Genomic DNA, 23,260 nt, shown 5'->3' on the forward strand with positions numbered 1-23,260 from the left:
GCATAAAGTATTCTTAATAAACAACATTTTGATTGCAAGAAGTTTCTCTGTAAGTCCCCAATGTTTGCTGGAAAATGGGTTGCACCAGATAAATTTGGTTCAGAAATATAAAGTATTTTTAACAAACAACCCTTTAATATAAGCCTCATGTCGGTAAGTTTCAACTGTTTTTTGGTATGGTTTGCACCTGTTCATAGGCCTAAACATTTCCCCGACACTTACAATTGATATTACACATCTAAATTGGCAATATATACTTTAAACGTCTTCATCTTCAATAATATTTTCGCCGAGATTAGTACCTTCCAGAAAATCTTGATAAACTTGCATTTATTTAGATAAATGTGTTGCACTGTTAATTAAATCCTCACGTTTGAAAATCAGTAAAAAAGAAAAATTTAGAATTGAAATGAAAATAATGTGTTTGCAAACTCTCTTATTAACCCCATTCACCCATAACTTCTTGATAAAGCAGGCCTAGAAATCGATCCCATAGCCAATTTCTCAAAATTCCTAACTACACAATAAGTTTTAATAATTAATATTCTTAAATTACCATTTGTAAAATTATCTTTTTGATTTAATTCAAAATCTATATAACCTTCTTGTATATATATTGTTATATAAAAAATGAAAAAATATTTTAAATGCTATAATAGTTATTTCTCGCATCGTATTATAAACGGCTTTCCGCGGATATAGAAAGTACAATTATGAGATTAAAACTAGTTTTTTTAGCCCCGAGGTACCGAAGGTACCGGCTAAAAAAACTGGTTTTAATCTTATGATTGTACATTTCTATATTCGTAGAAAGCTGGCTATAATACGATGCTAGACATAGTTTTTTCGTATGGATGAGAACCGGTTCCTATCCACCGGATTCGAATGAATACGAGAAAGTTATTTATTTTAGTTTAGTTTTTTAGGAAATACAAGGAAATTAAACCTGTTAAAATATAATCAGGAAAGTAGGGGACATTGAGCTGTTTATTACACTAGTCTCAAATGTTTTATAATATCGTTTTCTTTTTCGTTGGCTTAACAACTTTAATGGAATTTTGAATGATTGGTTGGTTCATTAAGTTGAATGTCCAAAAATTTCAACCACTAATAGTAATCTACTGAAGGGGGTATTTTTGTGTATCATCATCGAAAAAGTACAACAATTTATTGGCCAGCATCTTATCCCTTTAGATCCCTGATTTATAATCATAATCTAAAATAAGTTTTTTTTAAATGCATGTATGTGTTTCCTGAGGTCTAAGCTTTTCAGGGTACGCACAACAGATACTGCTTGTCCTATGGCTCGCGGGTCACCTGAAATTAAAAATATAAATGATCTAAAACTTGGGGTTCCTTGGCTTTGTCAAGTAAAGTTAAAAAGACAGCTTTTCTATAATTAGTTTTAGGCCGTTCGTAACCAAGAGCTCTCATTATTTTAATTCAGACATTTTAGAATTGTCCTATCGCATGATGATGTCTGTAACGATCTAAAGAAAGCATAGCAACTCTAATCGTCACCAGAGAGTACCTAAGTAAATTTAATGCTGACTTTAAACCTTTTTGAATGATATAATTATCTTCATCTGATTTGTGGTATAAGATTCCAAGTACAAGGTGTAATATTATAAGCAAAGCATCTCCTTTATAAAGTCTTAAATTTGTAGGTACGTTCTTAAACAGTATCCATATTTTCATAATATGCAACAAATTTATACATATTATTGTTTAGACTTATAAATCCATATTCTGCTTATTAAGCTCTGACTCTCTACAAATGTTAGTGTTCTTATGTTCTACGTTCTGACTTTAGAGCTTCAGTTTTGTTGATGCTAGTATTTATATAACTAGAGGCTACGCCCCCTAGAGGCCTCTAGTGGCATTTAAATGTTTTTTTTTATTTTAAATATCTAATTTGAGAAATGATTTGTCTATGGTCAATCAGCTGTTAAATTCATGTCTCTACGCAGCGCAACTACGCTACGTAGAGACATTCATATGCTAGCGACACTATGCGGCAGGAATATTTCATTTTTTTCGACTTTATTGTGATTTCTCTTGGGAGGGTGGTGGTACCCTCCCCCAAAATAGTTATAAACCTTCCCAGGACCTATGAAAATCCACCCTGTTAAGGAGAACCCAATCGGTTTAGCGGTTAGCGAGATCCTTTGGTACAGACACACAGACACACAAACAAACATCCTGTTACTTTAGTATAAGGATTAAAGAACTACAGGAATGAATGACGAAGACGAATAAAAATGAGGGATGAGGAGAGGAGGAGTAGTAAAGATATTTTGTAAAAAAAGAGATGGATAATCCCGCATTTTTATGACGTCACATTGAGCGACTTTTTTCGTCTTCATGAATGACTTTAACTAATATACATATTTTTCCTTTGAAATCTTGATTTTTCCAAAAATGATATGATATTACGCTTTATTTTCTTTGAATTATATAACCTATCATACAAAAGTTAATATTATTGTTATTTTCTACAAAAAAACATTGCAATTTATTGATAATCGATAACTGTTATACGTATTATTGTCCTTTCGTAAGAATTGTAAAAAATCTTGATAAAAATCAGCTTTGTTTAAATGCATTTTCAATAACTCTAATGCTACAAAATTATTAAAAGCGAAGTTTTTCGATAATTAGGGTCGGTCCGTCCCTCCCTATGTCCGGAAAGGAGCCCTTTTCGTTAATTTAGACATGTTAGATTTTTCCAATCGTTTTCAAACTTTGCATGATGATTCTCATAACAGTTAGGTACGATTTAGAAAGCGTAGGAACTCTATAGTCAGTATCAGCAAGTCCATTTAAACCTTGTTTATTTATATTTTTTATTCATATTACATTGTAAGTATGTCCTTTAAAGAGAATCCAGTATTTGACAGTTTTGCAATAAATTTTCATACAATTTTGTTAAAACTTTACATTTATATTCTGCTTATTCAGTTCTGACATAATAAGATCATAATTTCGTTTGTCCTACCGTTTCAGAGCTTCCCTTTTTTGGGATGTTGTCATCCTTGTTTTCCCATACTTACTTAGCAAACAAGTCACTAACCTTTTTATAGAAATAAAAGTTCAAGAAAATCATTACAAACCAAAGACTATCACCGTTATTTCATTAATTTCTGCTGTATAGGTTTTAAAGTAGTAAGCATATTTTGTCTGTAGCGAAGGATCTCGATAACCGCAGAACCGATATGGTCCCTCAGGACAGTGAAGCTTCTCATAGGTCAAAGGAAGGTTTTTAAATATTTTGGGGGAGGGTATCTCGACCCTCCAACTAAAAAAATGACCCCCCAACCAAAAAATTACTTTTGATTTTTAAAACTCAAATTGAAAATGTGGAGGGTAGTTTTTCCCCCTCCCATCTTAAGTTCCCCTAGAGGCTTCAAGGGTCGTAGCCGCTAGTTTAGTATATAAAAAGTTCTTAACTTACTTAGTTTATTATGTGCTAGAATGATTGTCTCCAAAGCCTCCATGTACCGAAAACCCCTAAAATTATTATATTAGATTTATCATTTTTACAACCAACAATTTTATATAAATCAAATTAGTATCCTTATAAAGTAACAGGATGTGTGTCTGTCTATTTGCCTGTCTGTTTATCTGGCTGTTTGTCTGTCTGGCTGTTTGTCTGTCTGGCTGTTTGTCTGTCTATCTGTTTGTCTGTCTATCTGTTTGTCTGTCTATCTGTCTGTTGCTGAACCCTTACAGGGTAGCTTCTAATAGGTCATGGAAATGTTTATGACTATTTTGAGGGAGGGTACCTCCACCCTCCCAAGAGACTTACCTCCACCCCCCTTTCCTCTTCATTAAGTGCCCCTAGATGCTTCTAGGAGGAGAGTAGTACATAAAGTATGCTAGAATTAAAACTCCTAGGGTTAAAAAATAATAGTATTTTTACCTTGGATGAATGTAAGAGATATTGTTACCAGTAAAATTCGCCATCACCAGGTAGGGCAGGTTTTCTAAATAAAACAGGCAAGATTATTTTTAGTATGGCTGAGAAACGGTTCTAATCCAGCGGATATCAACCGGCTAAGAAATCATTTATTGCATCGTAATACAGAAAGTTTCCTCAAATATTAAAATAAAAATCTTAAAATTAATACAAGTTTTGTTGGCCCGGGTCTTTGAACCATCAAGGTCATCCAAACTGTAATAGTTTTTTCTCGCATCGTATTATAAACGGCTTTCCGCGGATATAGAAAGTACAATTATGAGATTAAAACTAGTTTTTTAGCCCTGAGGTGCCGGAGGCACCGGCTAAAAACTGGTTTTAATCTTATGATCGTACATTTCTATATTCGTAGAAAGCTGGATGTAATAAGATGCTAGACATAGTTTTTTTTCGTATGGATGAGAACCGGTTCTTATCCACCGGATTCGAATGAATACGAGAATTAATCTCATCATTTCTTAAATTTACTATCCTCGTAAAACTGTCTATAATAGAAACAATAAATAACTATGAAAATAACAAAACGCTGACTGAATCTAAATCTAATCAGTCTCATACGAACTAGGTTGTCTTTCATGAAATGTTACATTCGGTCTAGAACAAACAGCACAAGGGGAGCTTAGTCTCCTTTTCTGATCCAGGATTTAATTGTAGTGACACTCAAACTTTTGATTGAACGACCATTGTCTGGCGGTACTAACTGCGCAGGGTAATGAATTTCAGCTGTTTATGGAAGCAGCTCATGGTGCCTAATCAAAAATGGCGTCATACATTATAAATGACCAATGATAGGCCAGTATACATACATTGTAATTGACAAATGGTAAAATATATACTGATATCTATTGTAAGACATCATTTTTTTGATTATGACATTCTCCCTATTATTAAAGTCACGCGACTTACATAGCAGCAGTAGGTACAATTTTGTAGTCTCTAGTATGACGAGGAAGAATTTGTAAAGATAATGAATTGATAAGTACAAACACACAGAGTACGGGAAACAAAGCCATATATATATATTTATATACAAAGAACACAAATTTTTACAAAATACAAATTACAAATATTAGTCAAAGTACAGAAGCTTTTTATAGAGCCTATAAAAAACGTCATACTGGCCTTTCATTGGCCAATTAAAATTTATACTGGCGTGCCATTGGTAATTTTGTCTGTGTATTGGCCTATAATTGGTGATTTGTATTGTATAACGTCATTTTTTTATAGGCTCTATTAACAGCTTCGTTGATAAGTACAAACTAACAGAGTACGGGAAACGAAGCCATATATTATACATATTACATATGTATAAAATAACACAAAATAATTTTAGGTAAATTATAAATATCAGTTAGAGTACATCAAATTATTTAGCAGAAGCAGAGACAGAGACAAGGGAAAGTGATTCTGACAAACAATTCCAAGTGAAAATTTCCCCACAACCCTCTTTAATTATATATCCCCCCTTCATATCCACTTACCTTCAGTTACACCAAAAAAAGTTTTACGTCAACTATACCCAAATTAAATATTCAATTTTCGGCAATTTTAAATATTATTAATTGGCTAATCACAGCCCCTGAGCAGAAGGAATTCTTTATTTACAAAACACAAAACAATTAAAATATTTTATATTTTATTTAACAATATTGAATAAAAATCTTATTCTATTGAAACATATTTGGATATCACTGACCAAATTTCAATAGTGCAAAAATTTGAATACATGTAACTATAATACAAAGTAGCTTGATGTCTTATTATTATTTGATTCTTTATTTGTCTTAATTATATACATAAAAAGAAAGTTTACATCTGAATTATAAGCTTGATGTCTGTCCGTCCGTCCGTCCTTTAAGATCTCGGTAACCACTGAACCAATTGGATTCTACTCTTCAGGGAATATACCTACTGGTCCTGGGACACCCCCAACCCAACCAAAAAAAAAATCCCCCTCAAAATAGTGGGGGCACCTTCAATTCTTTACTTAGTTTTTATTCTATTTTTTTAATTACCTCATGGGGCAAAGCCCCTAAAGGCTAGGGGCGAATCCGCTCGTTTAACAATATAGAATTAAATCCTTATTCTATGGAAACAAATTTGGATATCACTGACCAAATTTGAATACATTTATGTTATACATATTACAGGGAGGAAGGAACACTGGACTTTATATTTGAAAGGCACCCAAAGTTTTATAAACACGTTCACTCATATGCTTGAAACATTGAAAACTTTATTTATATCTTGATTGGCTGGTACAAATCAGTAGTATAAAAACTTTTAAACAAAAAATTTAATTTAAAGGGGAAGACATTTTCATAATTAAGGGTTTACATCAGTTTATGTTGAAATTTTGAATTGATAGAAAGCCAGCAGTTGTAACAGGGATTAGGTAAGGTTATTTCGGGTTTTGGGTAGCCCCACAGTGTTAGGGCACTCTGCAAGAGTAGTATACACAAAAAAACCAACGCCCCCTTTATTTTTAATGTATTTAAAAAATCAGAGGGAGGGGGATGATTTACAATGCTAAATGTGTGAAGCACCAAATATCAAGGGTTAAGACAATGGTCGATAAATTGATGTACAACATCAATACACAAAATTACCCCTTTAGTAGATTATAATTAGTGTTTGAAACGTTTATACACTCAACTTCATGAACCAACCAATCAAAATTCATTAAAAGTCTCCAAAGATGTCAAACCAACGAATAAGAAAACGATATTATAAAACTTTGGGGACTAGTGTATTAAACAGCCCATTGTTACCTCTCTCTATGTCAAATATCCCTAAGATATACTTCAATGCATTAAGATGAAAGTAAAGTAGACATAGTTTTTATCATTTAATTCAATCTTAATATTTAATAATATATATTAAACTTGGCATAGGTATAAGTATTATAAAAGAAAGGACATTTTTAAAAGCAAAGCTTTTCTATAATTAGGTTCGGTCCGTACGTCCGGAACGGTTGGCTCTTTTCCTTAATTCAAACTTGTTAGAATTGTTCTATCGATTTCAAACATTGCATGATGATTCTTTTAACAGTTAGGTACGATTTAGAAATTTAGTAAAAGTCCCCAAAGTTGTTAAGCTAACGAACAAGCAAAAGCGTTATAAAACATTGGGATCTATTGTAATAAATTGCCCATTGTCCCCTCTCTCTCTCTCTCACTAGGAAACAATTTCAATAATATTTTTTCATGTCTGTAAAAAAATGTAATTTATATGATGAAATACAAATCCGGGTTTATTCAGACGGGAGGACATTTGGAAATGTGAATTTACCAAAAAGTGCTAAAAATAGCATAAAACCTTGATATTGACAGTGCTACTTTCTCTATAAAAAAAACCGATAGATAGCGAGGTCTTATGTTTCAGATTGACAGAAAGATGTACTGACGAATGGAAAGACATCGTTCTACTTTCACTGTTGATTCAGCTGTTTTGAATTTATTTTACTTATAACTTTTCTGCCAGTCAAAATAAAAATTTTAAAAAATTTAAGCTTCTTTCAGAATCATAAAGATTTTCTTAATCTATTAAAATAATAAGATATATAGACAGATATACATTTTGAATCTCATAGATATGCTGATAAGGATAATTCACAGGGAAGGAGGGGACATTCGGCTGTTTTTTTTCAATAGTCCCCAAAATTTTATAATAATATTTTCTCATTTGTTGGTTTAAAGACTTTGGGGACTTTCTTATAATTTTGATCATAACTTGAGTATCCAAACGTTTCAACCACTACTTGTAATCTACAAAAGGGGTAATTTTGTGTATCATCATTAGAAATGTAAATCTATTTATCAGGCATTGTCTTATCACTTTAGATCCCTGATTATTCATTAATGGATTCCCAAGGACGAATATAAATATATATAATTTCATGACTCACAAAATAAAATCAAACTTAAACAGAGATCTAAAGGGATAAGACAATTTAAAATAAATTTGATATACATCCCAAATAATAATAAACATTACTAATTTTCAACCAAAATAATGGTTAAAAAGTTTGGAAACTGCTTTTAGGACAAAAAAAATTAGAATTATATATATAACACTAGCGGCTTCGCCCCTAGCCTCTAAGGGCTTTGTCCCAAGAGGTTTGATCAACCTAATTTTTCATATTTTTTTAAAAGAAAAATTGAAGAAGAAAAAATATTTTAGGGGTAGAATTTTTTTTGTGGGGGGGATTAGTCAAGCTCACTATTTTAATTTTAGTTTCACAGCAAAGAAAAATTTTTTTAGGGGCTATTTAAATTTTTTTTTGGGGGGGGAGGTTGGGGGTTCCCACCCTCCAAGAAAATAGTTAAAACCTTACCGGGACCTATGAGAAGCTATCCTGTAAAGGAGAACCCTATCGGTTAGCGGTTAGAAACAAGCAAACAGACAGACAGACATCGTTCTACTTTGTATTATAGATAGAATCCAAGGTTTTTAAGCAAACTTGCTGAAACTTTTGGGTACCGCTATAATGTTCAGCCCAATGACACCCCCCCCCCCTCCCTCTCTGCAAACATTTGAAAAACAGAAGGGGCAAGTCAATAGGAAATAAAATAAACTTACCAAGAATATTTTCTTGAATCTCGTTCAGTCCAGAGTTGGTTATATGCAGATATCTTAGACCTAAAATAAAATTTATTAGGGTAAATTCAAGGAGTAAGTGAGGGGACAATGGATCGAATATTCAATTTTTAGGAGTCTCAGACTTTGGGTACTGGCTTAAAGGGAATGTGCAAGAATTAGCAGGTTCTTACTGACTTTGGGTACTAGTGCATCAAATGCCACTAACTCGCTGAGTTAGTTTTGAATATAGCAGATGAGTATCAATAAACTTAATTTGTTATGAGATGGCTGGTTTCAACAATTTTTTTCTCTCCAGAAAATATCATATCATAGTAAAAAAACTGTATTGTGATATTTGTGTAATAAAAAATCTAAGAACCCTTAAATTTAGGGTTATGGGTTGAACGGGTTCCAGGAACGATTTTTCTAGTAATTAATTACAGAATGGTTACGTCAGTCTGATGTGCTGGTAATCTAATTTTCAAATGAATGCTTTTTTTCTTGGAACTTTTTTCTTATTTTATAGTTTTTTTTTTAAATTTATTAACACACCCTTTACAATTTCCTTCAAATTTCATGGTCTTTTAGCGAAAACTCATAAATTGAATTAATTGTCCATTGTCCCCTCACTTACTCCCTGGGTAAATAGAATTCTTTAGAAATTAATTTTCTGTCTAGTGGCTTTTGCTAACATTTGTCATAATTGACACTTCACCTTATTACTACATTCTGATAAAAAGGCAATTTACATTGATATTTAAGTCAACATAACACAAATTACAACTAGAAACCTATATACCAAGCCGATAAACAATTCATAACAAAATTTAAGCGATAGCGGCTCACCCCTAGGGTATTGACGTCATAAAGGGAGGGGTAAAAAATATTATAAACCATCCCAAGACTTAATCATAAAGATGAAATAGCATGAAACCATCTTGTTGAGTGGTTAGACAAAAATCTTTCTACTTTATATTATAGGAGATAAAATATATATAACTTCTTAAGCAATAAATAAATACGTTCTAGAATTCTATTTATTGATATTATTTTAAAGATATTAAAGTACTATGCTTAAATATATTTCTTAAATAAAACATCAAACCTTCTTTCCATAAATATTTATTGACAGTCTTTTATAAAATTCTAGGCAATGACTGTCATATATTGGATAATTTAAAATATTTGGAAATATATTGAAATACAAAATACCAATACTATTTTATAATCGTGTTTGCTTATGCTAAAATATTTAATACTCAAATATGGGCGATTTCCCCCAAATTACGTAGTGGAACACAAAAGCCCACCATCCACTTATTTGGATTATTAGAGTAAAACAATAGAAGGAGAAGGAGTTAAGTAAATTTATGTCCCCGCCCCGTGAACAATGTGCCATCTTTCAATTGCGTCTTTGAATATCAGCCAATAGTATCGTTAATATTAACACAGCTAAGTCGCTACTAAATAGCAGAAAGCAATTTGCTAGCAGATAAAAAAGGTCTCAAAGACAGGGGCCAGGTAGAATTGTCTGGGTTATACATCTATAATTATGTCATTTATTTTTAAAATAACTAAATAATAATAATAAATATCTTGTGTTTGTCTGATACTTCATGTCATGGGTTAGGTTATACTCTATTAGTATTGAGTAAGGAGAAGTCTTTCAGGGTAGGAACCCTCCAGGGCAATTGATAAGGGTAAATAAAGAATTAATCTATCGCCCATTGTCCTATCCATGTATCCATAATCATCCAATGTCAAATATGAAATGCAAATATTCTTCATAAAATTGGAAAAATATGGAAAATTACGGTGTTTCATCATGTGCACAAAAATGTTTAAATTTCACAATAGCAAATAGGTTAGTTGGGGGAATAAATGTTTCAGTATAAATGTATAACGCAGACAATTACCTGGCTCAAGTGGCGGAACATTTTTTGTCAGCTACAAAATTACTTTCTTCCCTTTTTTAGCGATTTCGATGTGTTAATATTTCCTACGTTATATTGGCCTATATTAAAAGACTCAATTGAAAGTAGGCACAGGGTCTCCATCCCGTAGGTAGAGTTACATATAGCTCGTGCCCCCTCTATTCTTTAACTTTAATGTGGGGTTTTTACACACAGCTCAATGACGAGGGTAAAGTGAAAGAAAATTGTAATTTATGCTGCTGTATGGTTGGAATTCAGGCGGATGTGATTGATCACTTGAATCTCAAGTAGGAGGCTTATCAAATCACTAATACGTTTATGTTTTTATTGGTAAAATATACAAAATTTTCAGTGTACCTTCATATAGAGGAATAAATTAGACGAATATGTTTGATTGCTAGTGAGACAATCAGAAGCGTGCATAGCGATTTACATAGGGGGTGTGAAACCATTAAGGTGATAAAAAAGGGGAAGGGGTGAATATTTTACCCCTAGACACCACAGTTATCTGCTAACTATTAGTAATAATTATTTATTGCAACGTATTATAAACATATTTCCGCGGATATAAAATTTACAATAATAAGATTAAAACCAACTTCGCTAGCCCCGAGATGCCAGATTCACATGCTAACAAAACTGGTTTTGATATTATGATTGCACATTTTTATATTCGTAGAAAAATAGATATATTTATTATGATATGAAAGATGATTTTTCAATGTGGCTGAGAAACTGTTCTTAACCACCGGATATTAATCGGTTTCGAAGCCATACTGTAAAAAATTATTTTACCTGGAAGATTTTGCAAGGACCTTTGGGGCATCACAGAAATCTTGGAACCATCAATCTAAAAAAAAACATGTTTTGGTCAATTTAGGACTTACAAGCAGACAATAAGACAATTGCTGATAAATTGATGTACATCACCAATGATGATACACAAATTACCACTTTTATAGAATACAATTTGTGGTTGAAACTTATGGACACACAACTTAATGAACAACCACTCAAATCCAATAAAAAAAGTCCCCAAAGTTGTTAAGTCAACGACTAAGAAAACGTGATGATAAAACTTTGGGGACAATTTAAATTTGTTTTGCTTCATATGAATATAGTTTCACCTTGTTAACAAATCTGTTTGTTTTTATGAATATACTGAAAATGACCATGACATAAATAAAGAAAATTATTGATCAATCATCCATAACATACACAATAATATACCTATGCATTAAAAATTATTCAAATCTTATCAAAACATAGCCTTTGTTAAATCCATTTTTAGAATAGTCCTATTAATTTTAAACTTCGCATGAGGATTTCTGTAAAAAAATAAGGTGGTTATCCATAAAACGACGTGTAGTAATGTTAAAAGCGCAGTAACCTTATTAGAATAGTAAGTACGTCCAATCAAATCCATGTTAAGCATATATTTATACAATTTAACAACATATGAACTTCAAAAAAATTTTCTTAATTTTCGATTGTTGGACTTTTAATTTGCTAGGATTTACTTTCATGGATATTGTCATTTCATTCTAATTTCAATGAATTTAAAGACGAATGAAGTACCTTGAAACTATAGATTATAATTCTAAAGACTTCAAAATTGTAGGATTATCTGCCATAATTGTACATAAGAAATGGCTTTAATCCGTAGTTCTTTGCCTTTTAGATTGACTCTCTAACTATTTTAAGATTTTTATCAACAAGTTATCCAACAAGAACGCTTACAAATTTTGGTATCGCAAATTTACACACCGTCTTTCTCTAAGAGCAATTTATTGATTTTTTCGTTTGAATCATTCTTTTATTATTCTTTTTAATGAATTTTTTTTAAGCTTGATGTTGCGACGCTACTCTTGGAGAAATTTGTACTAAATATATGTATTCTTACTTAACTTTTCTATTACAGTATGATAGCTCAATAAGTAGTTATTATCAGGGAGAAAGGGAGGGGACATTAGACAATAAATTATTTTTGTAATCAAAGTTTTATATCAAAATATTCTCTTATTATTTGGCTAAAAAACTTTGGGTACTTTTATTTTATCTAGATTGGTTGGTATAAACTAGGTATTACTTATAAGATAACATGGATAACAACATCCATAAAAGCAAAGCTATGAAACGGTAGGACAAACGAACATTAACATTTGTAGAGTGTCAGAACTGGGTAATCTGAATATAAATGCATAAATGTCGAAACAAAATTGTAAGTAAATTAGGTTAAAAATTGATTAAATACAGGATATTGTTTAAGGACATACTTACATTTTTAGGAATGATTATAGAGATGCTTCGTTTGTAACATCGTACTTTGTCGTCCTAGGAATTTGTATGGACGTACGGACATTCTGGTAACGAATATAGAGTTGCTACGCTTTCTAAATCGTACCTAACTACTACAGGAATCACCATGCAAAGTTTGAACTTGATAGGACAATTCTAACCTGTTCAAAGGGGGGGTTTTTTAATGCAACCATCTCGTAATCAGTGAGCAAATGGCACTTAGAATTCGAATTTCCATCTATAATTTTGCATGAGTAATCCTTGGTAGGTCTATTTTCCCTAAATCGAACAAAAAGTTGGAAAAGTAACGGCTAACGGCTGGCGGCTCAGCTATTTTGCCATTTTTTTGATATTTATACTGCAAATAAGTCACGAAACCTCTATCAACATAATACTCTTTACTACTCCAAAACGCTATCAAACGGTTCTAGACGGTAGCTGTTGGTACTAGAAGTTTTAAAATTGGTTATTGCTATCATTTAACATGAATTAAACCAAAAATATGTTTTAAAATGTCGATTCCTACGTAATTGATGATGGATTTACTATGAAAATAGGCAAAAAAAGGCTGAACGGCTGAGCCGCTAGCCGTTACTTTTCCAACTTTTTGTTCGATTTAGGGAAAATAGACCTACCAAGGATTACTCATGCAAAAGTTCAGATTGAAATTCGAATTCTAAGTGTCATTTGCTCACTGATTACGAGATGGTTGCATTAAAAAACCCCCCCTTAACGAAAAGAGCTAACTGTCTGTGACGTACGGACGGACCGACCCTAATTATAGAAAAGCTTCGCTTTTAACAAGAATCTAGCTAATCTTAATTTATATTCCTCTCTTTTTTTCTCGTTGGATTCACAACTTTGGGGACTTTTTATTAAATTTTGATTGGTTGGTTCATTGAGTTGAGTGATTAAACATTTCAACCCCCTAATTTTCATCAACTAAAGGGGTAATTTTATGTATTACCAATGGGGATCCACATCAATTAATCGGAATTATTTTTGTCTCGGTAAAAACGAAAGGAGAATGAAAAGCTTTTTTTCCTTTCATGGTATATTTAGTGAAAATCTAGAGAAAGACCAAATTGCTGCAAAATTGTGTCAAAAATGATCTAAAGTGACGTCATAAAATGCGGAAGATGAGAGGAGAAGTGGGAAAGAAAACCCCTTAAAAAAAGAGATGGATTATCCCTCATTTTTATGAAACAATTTTGCAATTTTTTTTATATCTAAACTGCATACTACACAACACATCTTTTATAAACAAAGTTTTGGGTGCTTTCCCTGCCGGGGACCCTAACCATACAGTGCCTATTACCTGCGGTGCCCTAATCACACGGGGCTTAACCTAACTTGATCTAGCTAACCTCTCTGAATTAAACGAGTAATTTTCAAAACAACTATTTTTTACCTTAATTAGTTGCAGACTTCTCATTCCAACTAAACGTGGCATCTCTGAGATTTGGGAACTAAAATTAAACACAAAAAAATGTAAAACTTAATAGTAAAGGCCTTTATTATTCTGTCCATGTTTAATTTTAAGGTTTAAAAAGTAACAGGATGTCTGTATTTCTATGATGGTTTTAAATATTGCTAACCTATGAACAATTTTGTTTACTGAAGCTTCTTATGGGTCCAGGGAAGGTTTTAAACTATTTTAAGGGAGGGCACCTTCACCCTTTTAAGGAAAATCGCTTCTAGTAAAAAATATCCCCCCCCTAAAAAATCATTTTTAGTATTCTTTTTAGAGCTAGAATTAAATTTGAGGTTCTATCACCCCCTCTCCCCGATATTATAATAACGAAAAGGTCATTGAGAATACTTATTTGTGTCTAAAGAGAAAGTAAATGTGTACTAAAGTAGTGTTTACTTAATGTCAATTATGGATTGTAATATGGTAGACATAAAGTACATAAAACACAACTTCATATTGATATTTCTTGGTTTGTTTGTGTGTAATATTTTAACCCTGCAATGGGTTGACCCACGACCGTAGCTAAACACGTAGTGCACCCGCTCGTCGTCTGGAAGTTGATAGATTCGAATCTCGGCCCTACAACGTATCATAACTAAATACATTAACAATGGTTCCTACTGTTTATGTAAAGTGCGTGTCATAAATAATAATAGTAGGGGGAATGCCTTGGCCCATAAACAGGCGAAACTCTTGCACAGTTAGAGTATTGCATCCCATTACAAGCGGATTACATTTTTTTGAACTATATAACAAAATCTAGCTACGTACCTCTCGATGCTGAGTATGTTAAGTTGATCTAAATGATCCACCGCATTGCTTGGCAGAATTCTCAACATAGGCTCCTTGATAAACAACTCTGATATGTAGTTCTCCAGTCCTAAATTATTAATTACATATTTTTAAATAAAAAGGTAGCCCTTAGATTCCTTTTATAAAGGTAACAAGATTTCTGTGTGTTTGTGTAGCGAAGGAAATTGCTGAACACTAAAACGGTATTATTTTCCTCTACTTTAATTCTTCTCGTAGACCCATGGAAGGTTCATAACTATTTTGAAAGATTGTACCCCAACCAACCTAATAGAAATTGGGCAAATAAAACAATCTACATTTTTCTACTATCTAATTTAAACATAAATGGAAAATGGAGGGTCGATCCCCCCTACCCTTTCGTCAAGTGACAAATAAATTCCAATTGATTGTTTACTATCGATCCATAATAAAATTTTCTTATTCTACAAGTTGGAGAAAACCTTTTCCTCTTATCTTTTAGTTTTTAAGGTACAATTTTTAAATCTTTGTTAACAACTACTGTTAAAAATACAGTCATACTTAAATTAACTGCACATAAAGACCTCTAACACTGGCTTCTATGCATCCATTAATTTTATGTCCAGTAACAAAAATACATCTAATAGTATTGACTTGTACAATCAAGAAGTATTGGCGTAAAAAACACCCATCAGACAACCAACTTTTTAAAAAATATCCAAATCTTTAAAGTTGACTGTTTTTCATTATTGCGTTCATCGCCGTTCTCCTTTCAAAAGTTTTAAAAACCGTTTTCTTATTCGTTGGCCTAACAACTTAGTGAATTTTGATTGGTTGTTTCATTAAGTTGAGTGTTCAAATGTTTCAACCACTAATTTCAATCTACATTAGGAGTAACTTTGTGTATCATCATTGACGATGTATTTCAATTTATCGGCCATTGTCTTATCCCTTTAGATCCACACGTGGCCAACCAACCTTATTAAAATGTTCACCTGCAAAAGCATTTCTGTCTATGGTAGTTATCTTATTATTATTTAGAAACAATCGTTTCACTTGTACAGATCCTAAAAATATAAATAATATTTAAATCATAATTTCTTAAAAATAGATAAAATAAAAATCCAATAACTAGGTATAAAATCTTAAAATATTTATAAGAAATGAATAATATGATGAAAATAAAATTCCTATCAAATAATTTTGCTATAAAAAATAGCCAAGAATAGTTATCGTATTAAAGACAGCTTTCTGTGGATATCAAAATAAAAAATTTAATACTAAAGCCATTTTTGTTAACCCCAAGGGGCCGATGACCTAGGGTAACAAAATTGGTATCAATTCATATGATTTTTATTTTAATACACGTGGAAAATTGTCTGTAATTCGATGCTATACGTGATATAGTATGGCTTCGAAACCGATTATAACCGGTTCTCAGCCATACTGGAATAGTTATTTCTCGTATCGTATTACAAACGGCTTTCCGTGGATATAGAGTGTACAATTATAAGATTAAAACTAGTTTTTTTAGCCCCGAGGTGCCGGAGGCACCGGCTAAAAAAACTGGTTTTAATCTTATGGTTGTACATTTCTATATTCGTAGAAAACTGGATATAATACGATGCTAGACATAGTTTTTTCGTATTAATGAGAACCGGTTCCTATCCACCGGATTCGAATGAATACGAGAAAAGTTATTATAACAGAATTACAAAAAAATGAAGAGGAAAAAAATGAAGTCGAATGTTAAATGAAACTGTGTTTTAGGCATCTAGGTCAGATGCATATCGCTTCCAATCATGTTTTTAAAGGACAAACGAACATTTAAAGGTTAACTAATAATATAGTAGCTTCACTTCTAAAAATAACTTACCTAAAGCCCTTGATGGTAGGTTAGGGATATTATTATTTTCAAGAACCAAAACATCCACAGTTTTTACTACGTTCCTATAATTAATATAGTTAGATACATGACTAGATTGGTATTTATTGGTAAGGTATGAATATTATTATTTTCTATATGTTCTATCACTTATTTTAAAAACATAAAAAATGGCTGTAAAGGGTTAAATGACAACAAATGGTTATGCAATACAACAAATTTATTTTTGTCACATATACAAATGTGATATAAAATAAGATTATTCAAACTTATTTTTTAAAATAATTTTAAAAAGTATGTATCTTTTATGTGTATGGTTTTCATTCTTTTCATTTTAATTAAATAAAAATTATTTAATTACATTGGAAATAAGTCACTTTGTGAAAACGCTCTTTTTTTTGAATTGTAAAGAATTGAAATAAAACAAGACTCCTTATTGGTTAGACTTCAGAATTATTTGTTTTATTGTAAATGTTAGATTTTTCAATGAAATTAATTGTTTTGGAAAAAAAAATGATTTCCAATGAACAGAGTAATGTTTTTTTATTGTATCAATATAAAGTGAATTATATAAAAATGTTCTGTAAGCCACAATATTAACCGAAGTAAAAAAAGAGCTTTTGCTCCGGTCAAAATGACTACAGCAACACTAAAAATTAATTTTTAAATCCCCCAAAAAAAGTTTATTGGGGACTTAATTCAAATTTGGGCTCTGCAGTCTGATTCTATAGGTGTCCTAGTATATTTTTGACCCCCCATTCAAAAATAGGTTAAAAATAAAAACAGTTAAATGAATGTTTTTTTTATTGGTAAGGTATAAATATAATTAATATTAAGTTCTAACGGTTCTGATTTTTGTGGCTGAGAACCGGTTCTAATCCACCGGATATTAATCGGTTTCAAAGCCATACTACCTTATATTTAGCATTGCATCCATAATTTTTCCAATTTCACTATTCTCACATCTAAAAAAAATAAAGGGGTTTAGAATAAACAATTCTTATATTTATTTGTAGATGATTTCAAATACTTGTCGTCACAGATAAATAAACAGACACAGATAAATAAATACAGACAGCTAGACATACATTTATACAGACATAAATACATACAGTCAGAAATACAGTTAAACCTACAGACTGGAATACAGACATAAGACATACAGATAGTGATACAGAAAGAAATACAGAGAGAACAACATACAGACATACAGACAGAGGTACAGACATACATTCAGATAGACAAACAGACTTACAGACAGACCTACAGATGTACAGAATTGCATACAGACAGACATACAGACAAACATACAGACAGACATACATACAGACCAACATACAGATAGACATAAAGACAGACATACATAGACATACAGACAAAAATATATACAGACATAAATACAGACTTCAAAATATCATATAAAGTATATACAGACAGATATACAGACAAGCATACCTATCAGACAGACATACAGACAAACATACATACAGACATACAGAAAGACAGACATACATACAGACAGACATACATACAGACAGACAGACATACATACAGACTGACATACAGACAGACATTTAGACAAACATAAAGACAGACATTCTGACTGACATACAGACAGACATTTAGACAACCATACAGACAGACATTCTGACTGACATACGGACAGACAAACAGACAGAAATAAAGACAGACAGGCATACAAACAGACAGACTGAAATATATACAGACAGACATAAAGAAAGACATACAAACAGACAAATATATATGCAGACATAAATACGGACTTCAGAATATCATATATACAGACAAGCATACCTATCAGACAGGCATACATACAAACATACAGACAGACATACAGAAAGACAGACATACATACAGACAGACAGACATACAGACTGACATACAGACTGACATACAGACTGACATACAGACTGACATACAGACAGACATTTAGACAACCATACAGACAGACAAACAGACAGAAATAAAAACAGACAGACATACAAACAGACAGACTGAAATATATACAGACAGACATAAAGAAAGACATACAAACAGACACACAGACAGACACACAGACAGACACACAGACTTACAAACAGACATACAGACATACAGACTGACAGACAGACAGAAACACATACATACAGAAGATACAGACTAACATGATGACAGACATACATACATACATACAGACATTCAGTCATACATACATAAACACAGACATACAAACTTGAGATGTCATCTGTTTTTCTACAGACTGAAAATGAGTTTGTATAAATAAGGCAAGATATGAGTGAGGGGAGCGGACATCTCTAGAGAAGTCATTTAACTGATTATTACAATATGTTTAACTAGCGGATACGCCCCTAGAGGCCTCTAATGGCACTTTAAATGTTTTTGTTTGTTAAAGTCTCTACGATAATTCTTTATGTTACGGATACCTCTTTATGTTACGTTGAAGTCTTCCAGATTTTTAAAAAAAAAATTCAATTTTTTTGTCATTTCTCTTGGGAGAATGGTGGTACCCTCCCCAAAAACAGTTTTAAACCTTCCCAGGATCTATGAGAATCTACCCTGTTAAGGAAAACCCGATCGGTTCAGCGGTTAGCGAGATCCTTCGGTACAGACAGACACAAAGACACACAGATACTTAGACACACAAACAAACATCCTGTTACTTTAGTATAAGGATATGCAATGAATAAATCAGTTCTGTTCCTATGGCAAACCAATATGTATTCTTCCACCTTGTACCTTTTACCAGGAAAAAAAGTTTACAATACATATGTACATATTATGTCCAGGGAGGTTGTTTATTACACTAGTCCCCAAAGTTTTATAATAACGTTTTCTTATTCGTTAGCTTATTAACTTTGGGGACTTTTATTGAATTTTGATTTGTTGGTTCATTAAGTTGAGTGTCCTAACGTTTCAACCACTAATTGTAAACTACAGAAGGGGTTATATTGAGTATCATCATTGTGAATAAATTTATTGGCCATTGTCTTATCCATTTAGACACCTGAGTTTACAATATATATGTACATATTAGGTCTCTGATTCTTAATCAAACAAAGAAATCAATTTGATTGTCTAGGCAAGTTGTGTTATCATATCTTACCACGTGGTGAATCAGAAAATAATATAGTTCCATTTTTCTAAATAAGTGGTAGGTTTTTACTTTGTGTCTAACTTAAGGGGGAAATAACCATTCAATGCTTATACTTTCGGAGCACCTTCAGAGCACTAACCCAATACAATGTAATCCAAAGTAAAACACAAACAAAAGAATAATTAACCACCCCCAACGCATCACTTATTTTCAATAAATTATAATTTTAGTTTTTAAAAAGATATTTGTTTTCGGGGGTGGGGAGATTTCTCATAGGAGGGTGTTGGTATCTTTCCCAAAAATAGTTATAAACCTTCCCAAAACATATAAGAAGCTGCACTGTGAAGGAGAACCAAATCGGTTCTCCAATTAGCGAGATCCTTCTGTACAGACAGACAGACATACATAAAAAGATCCTATTACTTTTATATAAGAATTACTAAATTACAAATAATTATTAATAACTAACCTTATTTGAATGCTAGATCCCAAGGTTCTACATGTACAAGGTAGAAAGATATTTGGATCAGCACATGAGCTTGAGTAAACTGTACTAGCAGTACAACCAAGCAGAAACAACACTGAAATAGAAAGATATTTGTATCAGCACCTGAGCTGGAGTAAACTGTACTAGCAGTACAACCAAGCAGAAACAACACTGAATTAGAAAAATATTTGGATCAGCACATGAGCTGGAGTAAACTGTACTAGCAGTACAACCAAGCAGTAACAGCACTGAAATAGAAATATATTAGGATTAGCACACAAGCTGGAGTAAACTGAGTAAACTGTATTAGCAGTACAACCAAGCAGAAACAACACTGAAATAGAAAAATATATGGATCAGCACATGATTTGGAGTAAACTGTACTAGCAGTACAACCAAGCAGAAACAACACTGAACAAATACATATATTCGAATCATGTAGAGAAGACGAAGTTTTACCGAAAAGGGGCAGAAATTACCTTTCTAAGATTTGACCCCAGATGGGCTAAGTATGAGCTAAAATCGATGTTAAGGTGTCTGAAGAAGCGTCTTAACATGCTCTACATATATTTTTTCAACTTGAATAAGATAACGAAAGTTAATTTAATGTAAACCTTAATTAATCAAGATAGACAAGATTATCCTTATTGTATGTAGGTTACAGCTTATTGCCCCTTTTCAAATAATTTTTTTCTAGTGTGTTTTTGGCTATGCTACATAGGTATATTCATCCTTGTTTACTGCTAAAATTATGAATAATTATTATACAGATTTTTGGCCTAACAATGAAACCAAATATTCTAAACTAAAATGCATTTTATTTTAAAAATCTAAAGTTAGGCAAATCCTAATAAAATATTAACTAAGTTTTAGTAGCGAAGCTACTCTATAATTTGAAATGTCCGTCTGTCCGTATGTCTTAGTTTGGGGGAAACGTGATTTTCTCGGCTCCTATAATAGATAAAAGGCTGAAATTTTTTAACAACATTCCCATTATTAAGGAGCACAATTAACTATAAAACATCAATGGCGATAGGACCGCTTTTTAGCAGGTTTTAGGCTATTTTTGTATTTTTCACATTTTTCTCCATATCTTTGGTGTTTATTGTCCGATTTTCAAAATTTTTTCAGTTTTAGATATCAAAATTAAATTTCCTGTCGTTTCAAGAAAACATCAATTGTGGTCAGACTGCCTTTTTGCAGGTTTTTGGCTATTTTTATATTTTTCACATTTTTCCTCATATCTTTGGTGTTTATGGTCCGATTTTTAAAATTTTTGTAGTTAAATATATCAAAATTACTTTCCCGTTGTTTTGAGCATCCAGTATTTAATTTACTTTGACCGTCAGTCTGTTAGTCGTAGTACTGAAATATAAATATTAAGAAATTAAAAACAAATGTTGAAAAGGTTTCGTGATTTATTTCCTAATATACAATACATGCTTTTGACAACTAATCTTTAAATTCTTATACATATTTTTGTGCTTCGCTACTTATGGATGTTGTCATCCTTGTTTTTAAATAATTTTTTTTAAATGAATCTTATAATATAATGGATTATGGTTTTTTTCATCAAAAAATATGTCAGTTTATAATGCTGTGCAATTTATGGAAATGATTATACTTTTTAGTAGCGAAGCTACTCTATAATTCGAAATGTCCGTATGTCCGCATGTCTTAGTTTGGGGGAAACGTGATTTTCTCGGCTCCTATAAAAGATAATGAAATTTTTTGAAATCATTCCTATTATTAAGGAGCACAATTAACTATAAAACATCAATGGCGTTAGGACCGCTTTTTAGCAGGTTTTAGGCTATTTTTATATATTTCATATTTTTCTCAATATCTTTTGTGTTTATGGTCCGATTTCCAAAATGTTTTCAGTTATAGAATCAAGATTAAATTTCTTGTCTTTCAAGAAAACTACTATGATGGAAAGACTGCCTTTAAGCAGGTTTTAGGCTATTTTTGTATTTTCACACTTTTCTCCATACCTTTGGTGTTTATGGTCCGATTTCCAAATTTTTTAAGTTATAGAATCAAAATTAAATTTCTTGTCGTTTCAAGAAAACTACTATGACGGTCAGACTGCCTTTTTGCAGGTTTTTGGCTATTTTTATATTTTTCACATTTTTCCTCATATCTTTTGTGTTTATGGTCCGATTTTTAAAATTTTTGTAGTTAAATATATCAAAATTACTTTCCCGTTGTTTTGAGCTCCAGTATTTAATTTACTTTGACCGTCAGTCTGTTAGTCGTAGTACTGAAATATAAATATTAAGAAATTAAAAACAAATGTTGAAAAGGTTTCGTGATTTATTTCCTAATATACAATACATGCTTTTGACAACTAATCTTTAAATTCTATTTCTTTTACATATTTTTTGTGCTTCGCTACTTATGGATGTTGTCATCCTTGTTTTGTTATAACTAGCGGCCCTTTGCCCCTGGCTTCCAGTAATCAAAGGGACAGGATAGGGCAAAACAAAATAGCTTAAAACCATCCCAAGTATTAAATTTTAAATTGAAATAACATAAAATCAACACATGACTAATTTAGAGAACTCAATTGGTTCATTATTTATTGAGATCTTAAGCTTCAGACAAAGAAAAACCTTACTTCTTTGTATTATAGGATTATCCTCAAAATTTACCTGTAAAATAAAGCTCCATTTTCTTTAAGTTTTTTTTTACTTTTTACGTCTAACCCATATTTATCTGAACATTTTCTGCAAA

The 23,260-nt window shown here is 31.9% G+C and overlaps 1 protein-coding gene across 1 annotated transcript; it reads right to left on the minus strand.

The window, feature by feature from the left end:
- Positions 1-1,216: 1,216 nt before the first annotated feature.
- LOC145321769 (protein artichoke-like) lies at positions 1,217-23,217 on the minus strand. The gene is made up of 12 exons (XM_080163376.1): positions 23,179-23,217; positions 20,507-20,618; positions 17,837-17,887; positions 16,914-16,987; positions 16,033-16,104; positions 15,038-15,146; positions 14,204-14,261; positions 11,290-11,344; positions 8,561-8,620; positions 3,923-3,986; positions 3,455-3,510; positions 1,217-1,317 (listed from the first exon to the last, which is right to left on the minus strand). Exons 1-12 carry the CDS (start codon positions 23,195-23,197, stop codon positions 1,217-1,219), a joined length of 831 nt encoding a protein of 276 aa, XP_080019502.1. The 5' UTR covers positions 23,198-23,217.
- Between the last annotated feature and the right edge of the window lie 43 nt (positions 23,218-23,260).

This window comes from Acartia tonsa, chromosome 6 (assembly GCF_053477335.1).
Source record: "Acartia tonsa isolate MP-2025a chromosome 6, ASM5347733v1, whole genome shotgun sequence".
Classification (NCBI taxonomy): domain Eukaryota; kingdom Metazoa; phylum Arthropoda; class Copepoda; order Calanoida; family Acartiidae; genus Acartia; species Acartia tonsa.

Coding starts and splice junctions, on each gene's coding strand:
- LOC145321769 (XM_080163376.1), bottom strand. Junction 8,621..11,289: donor GTCCTTGCAAAATCTTCCAG/GTAAAATAATTT, acceptor ATTTTATTTTAG/GTCTAAGATATCTGCATATA. Junction 1,318..3,454: donor TCTAGCACATAATAAACTAA/GTAAGTTAAGAA, acceptor TTTTAATTTCAG/GTGACCCGCGAGCCATAGGA.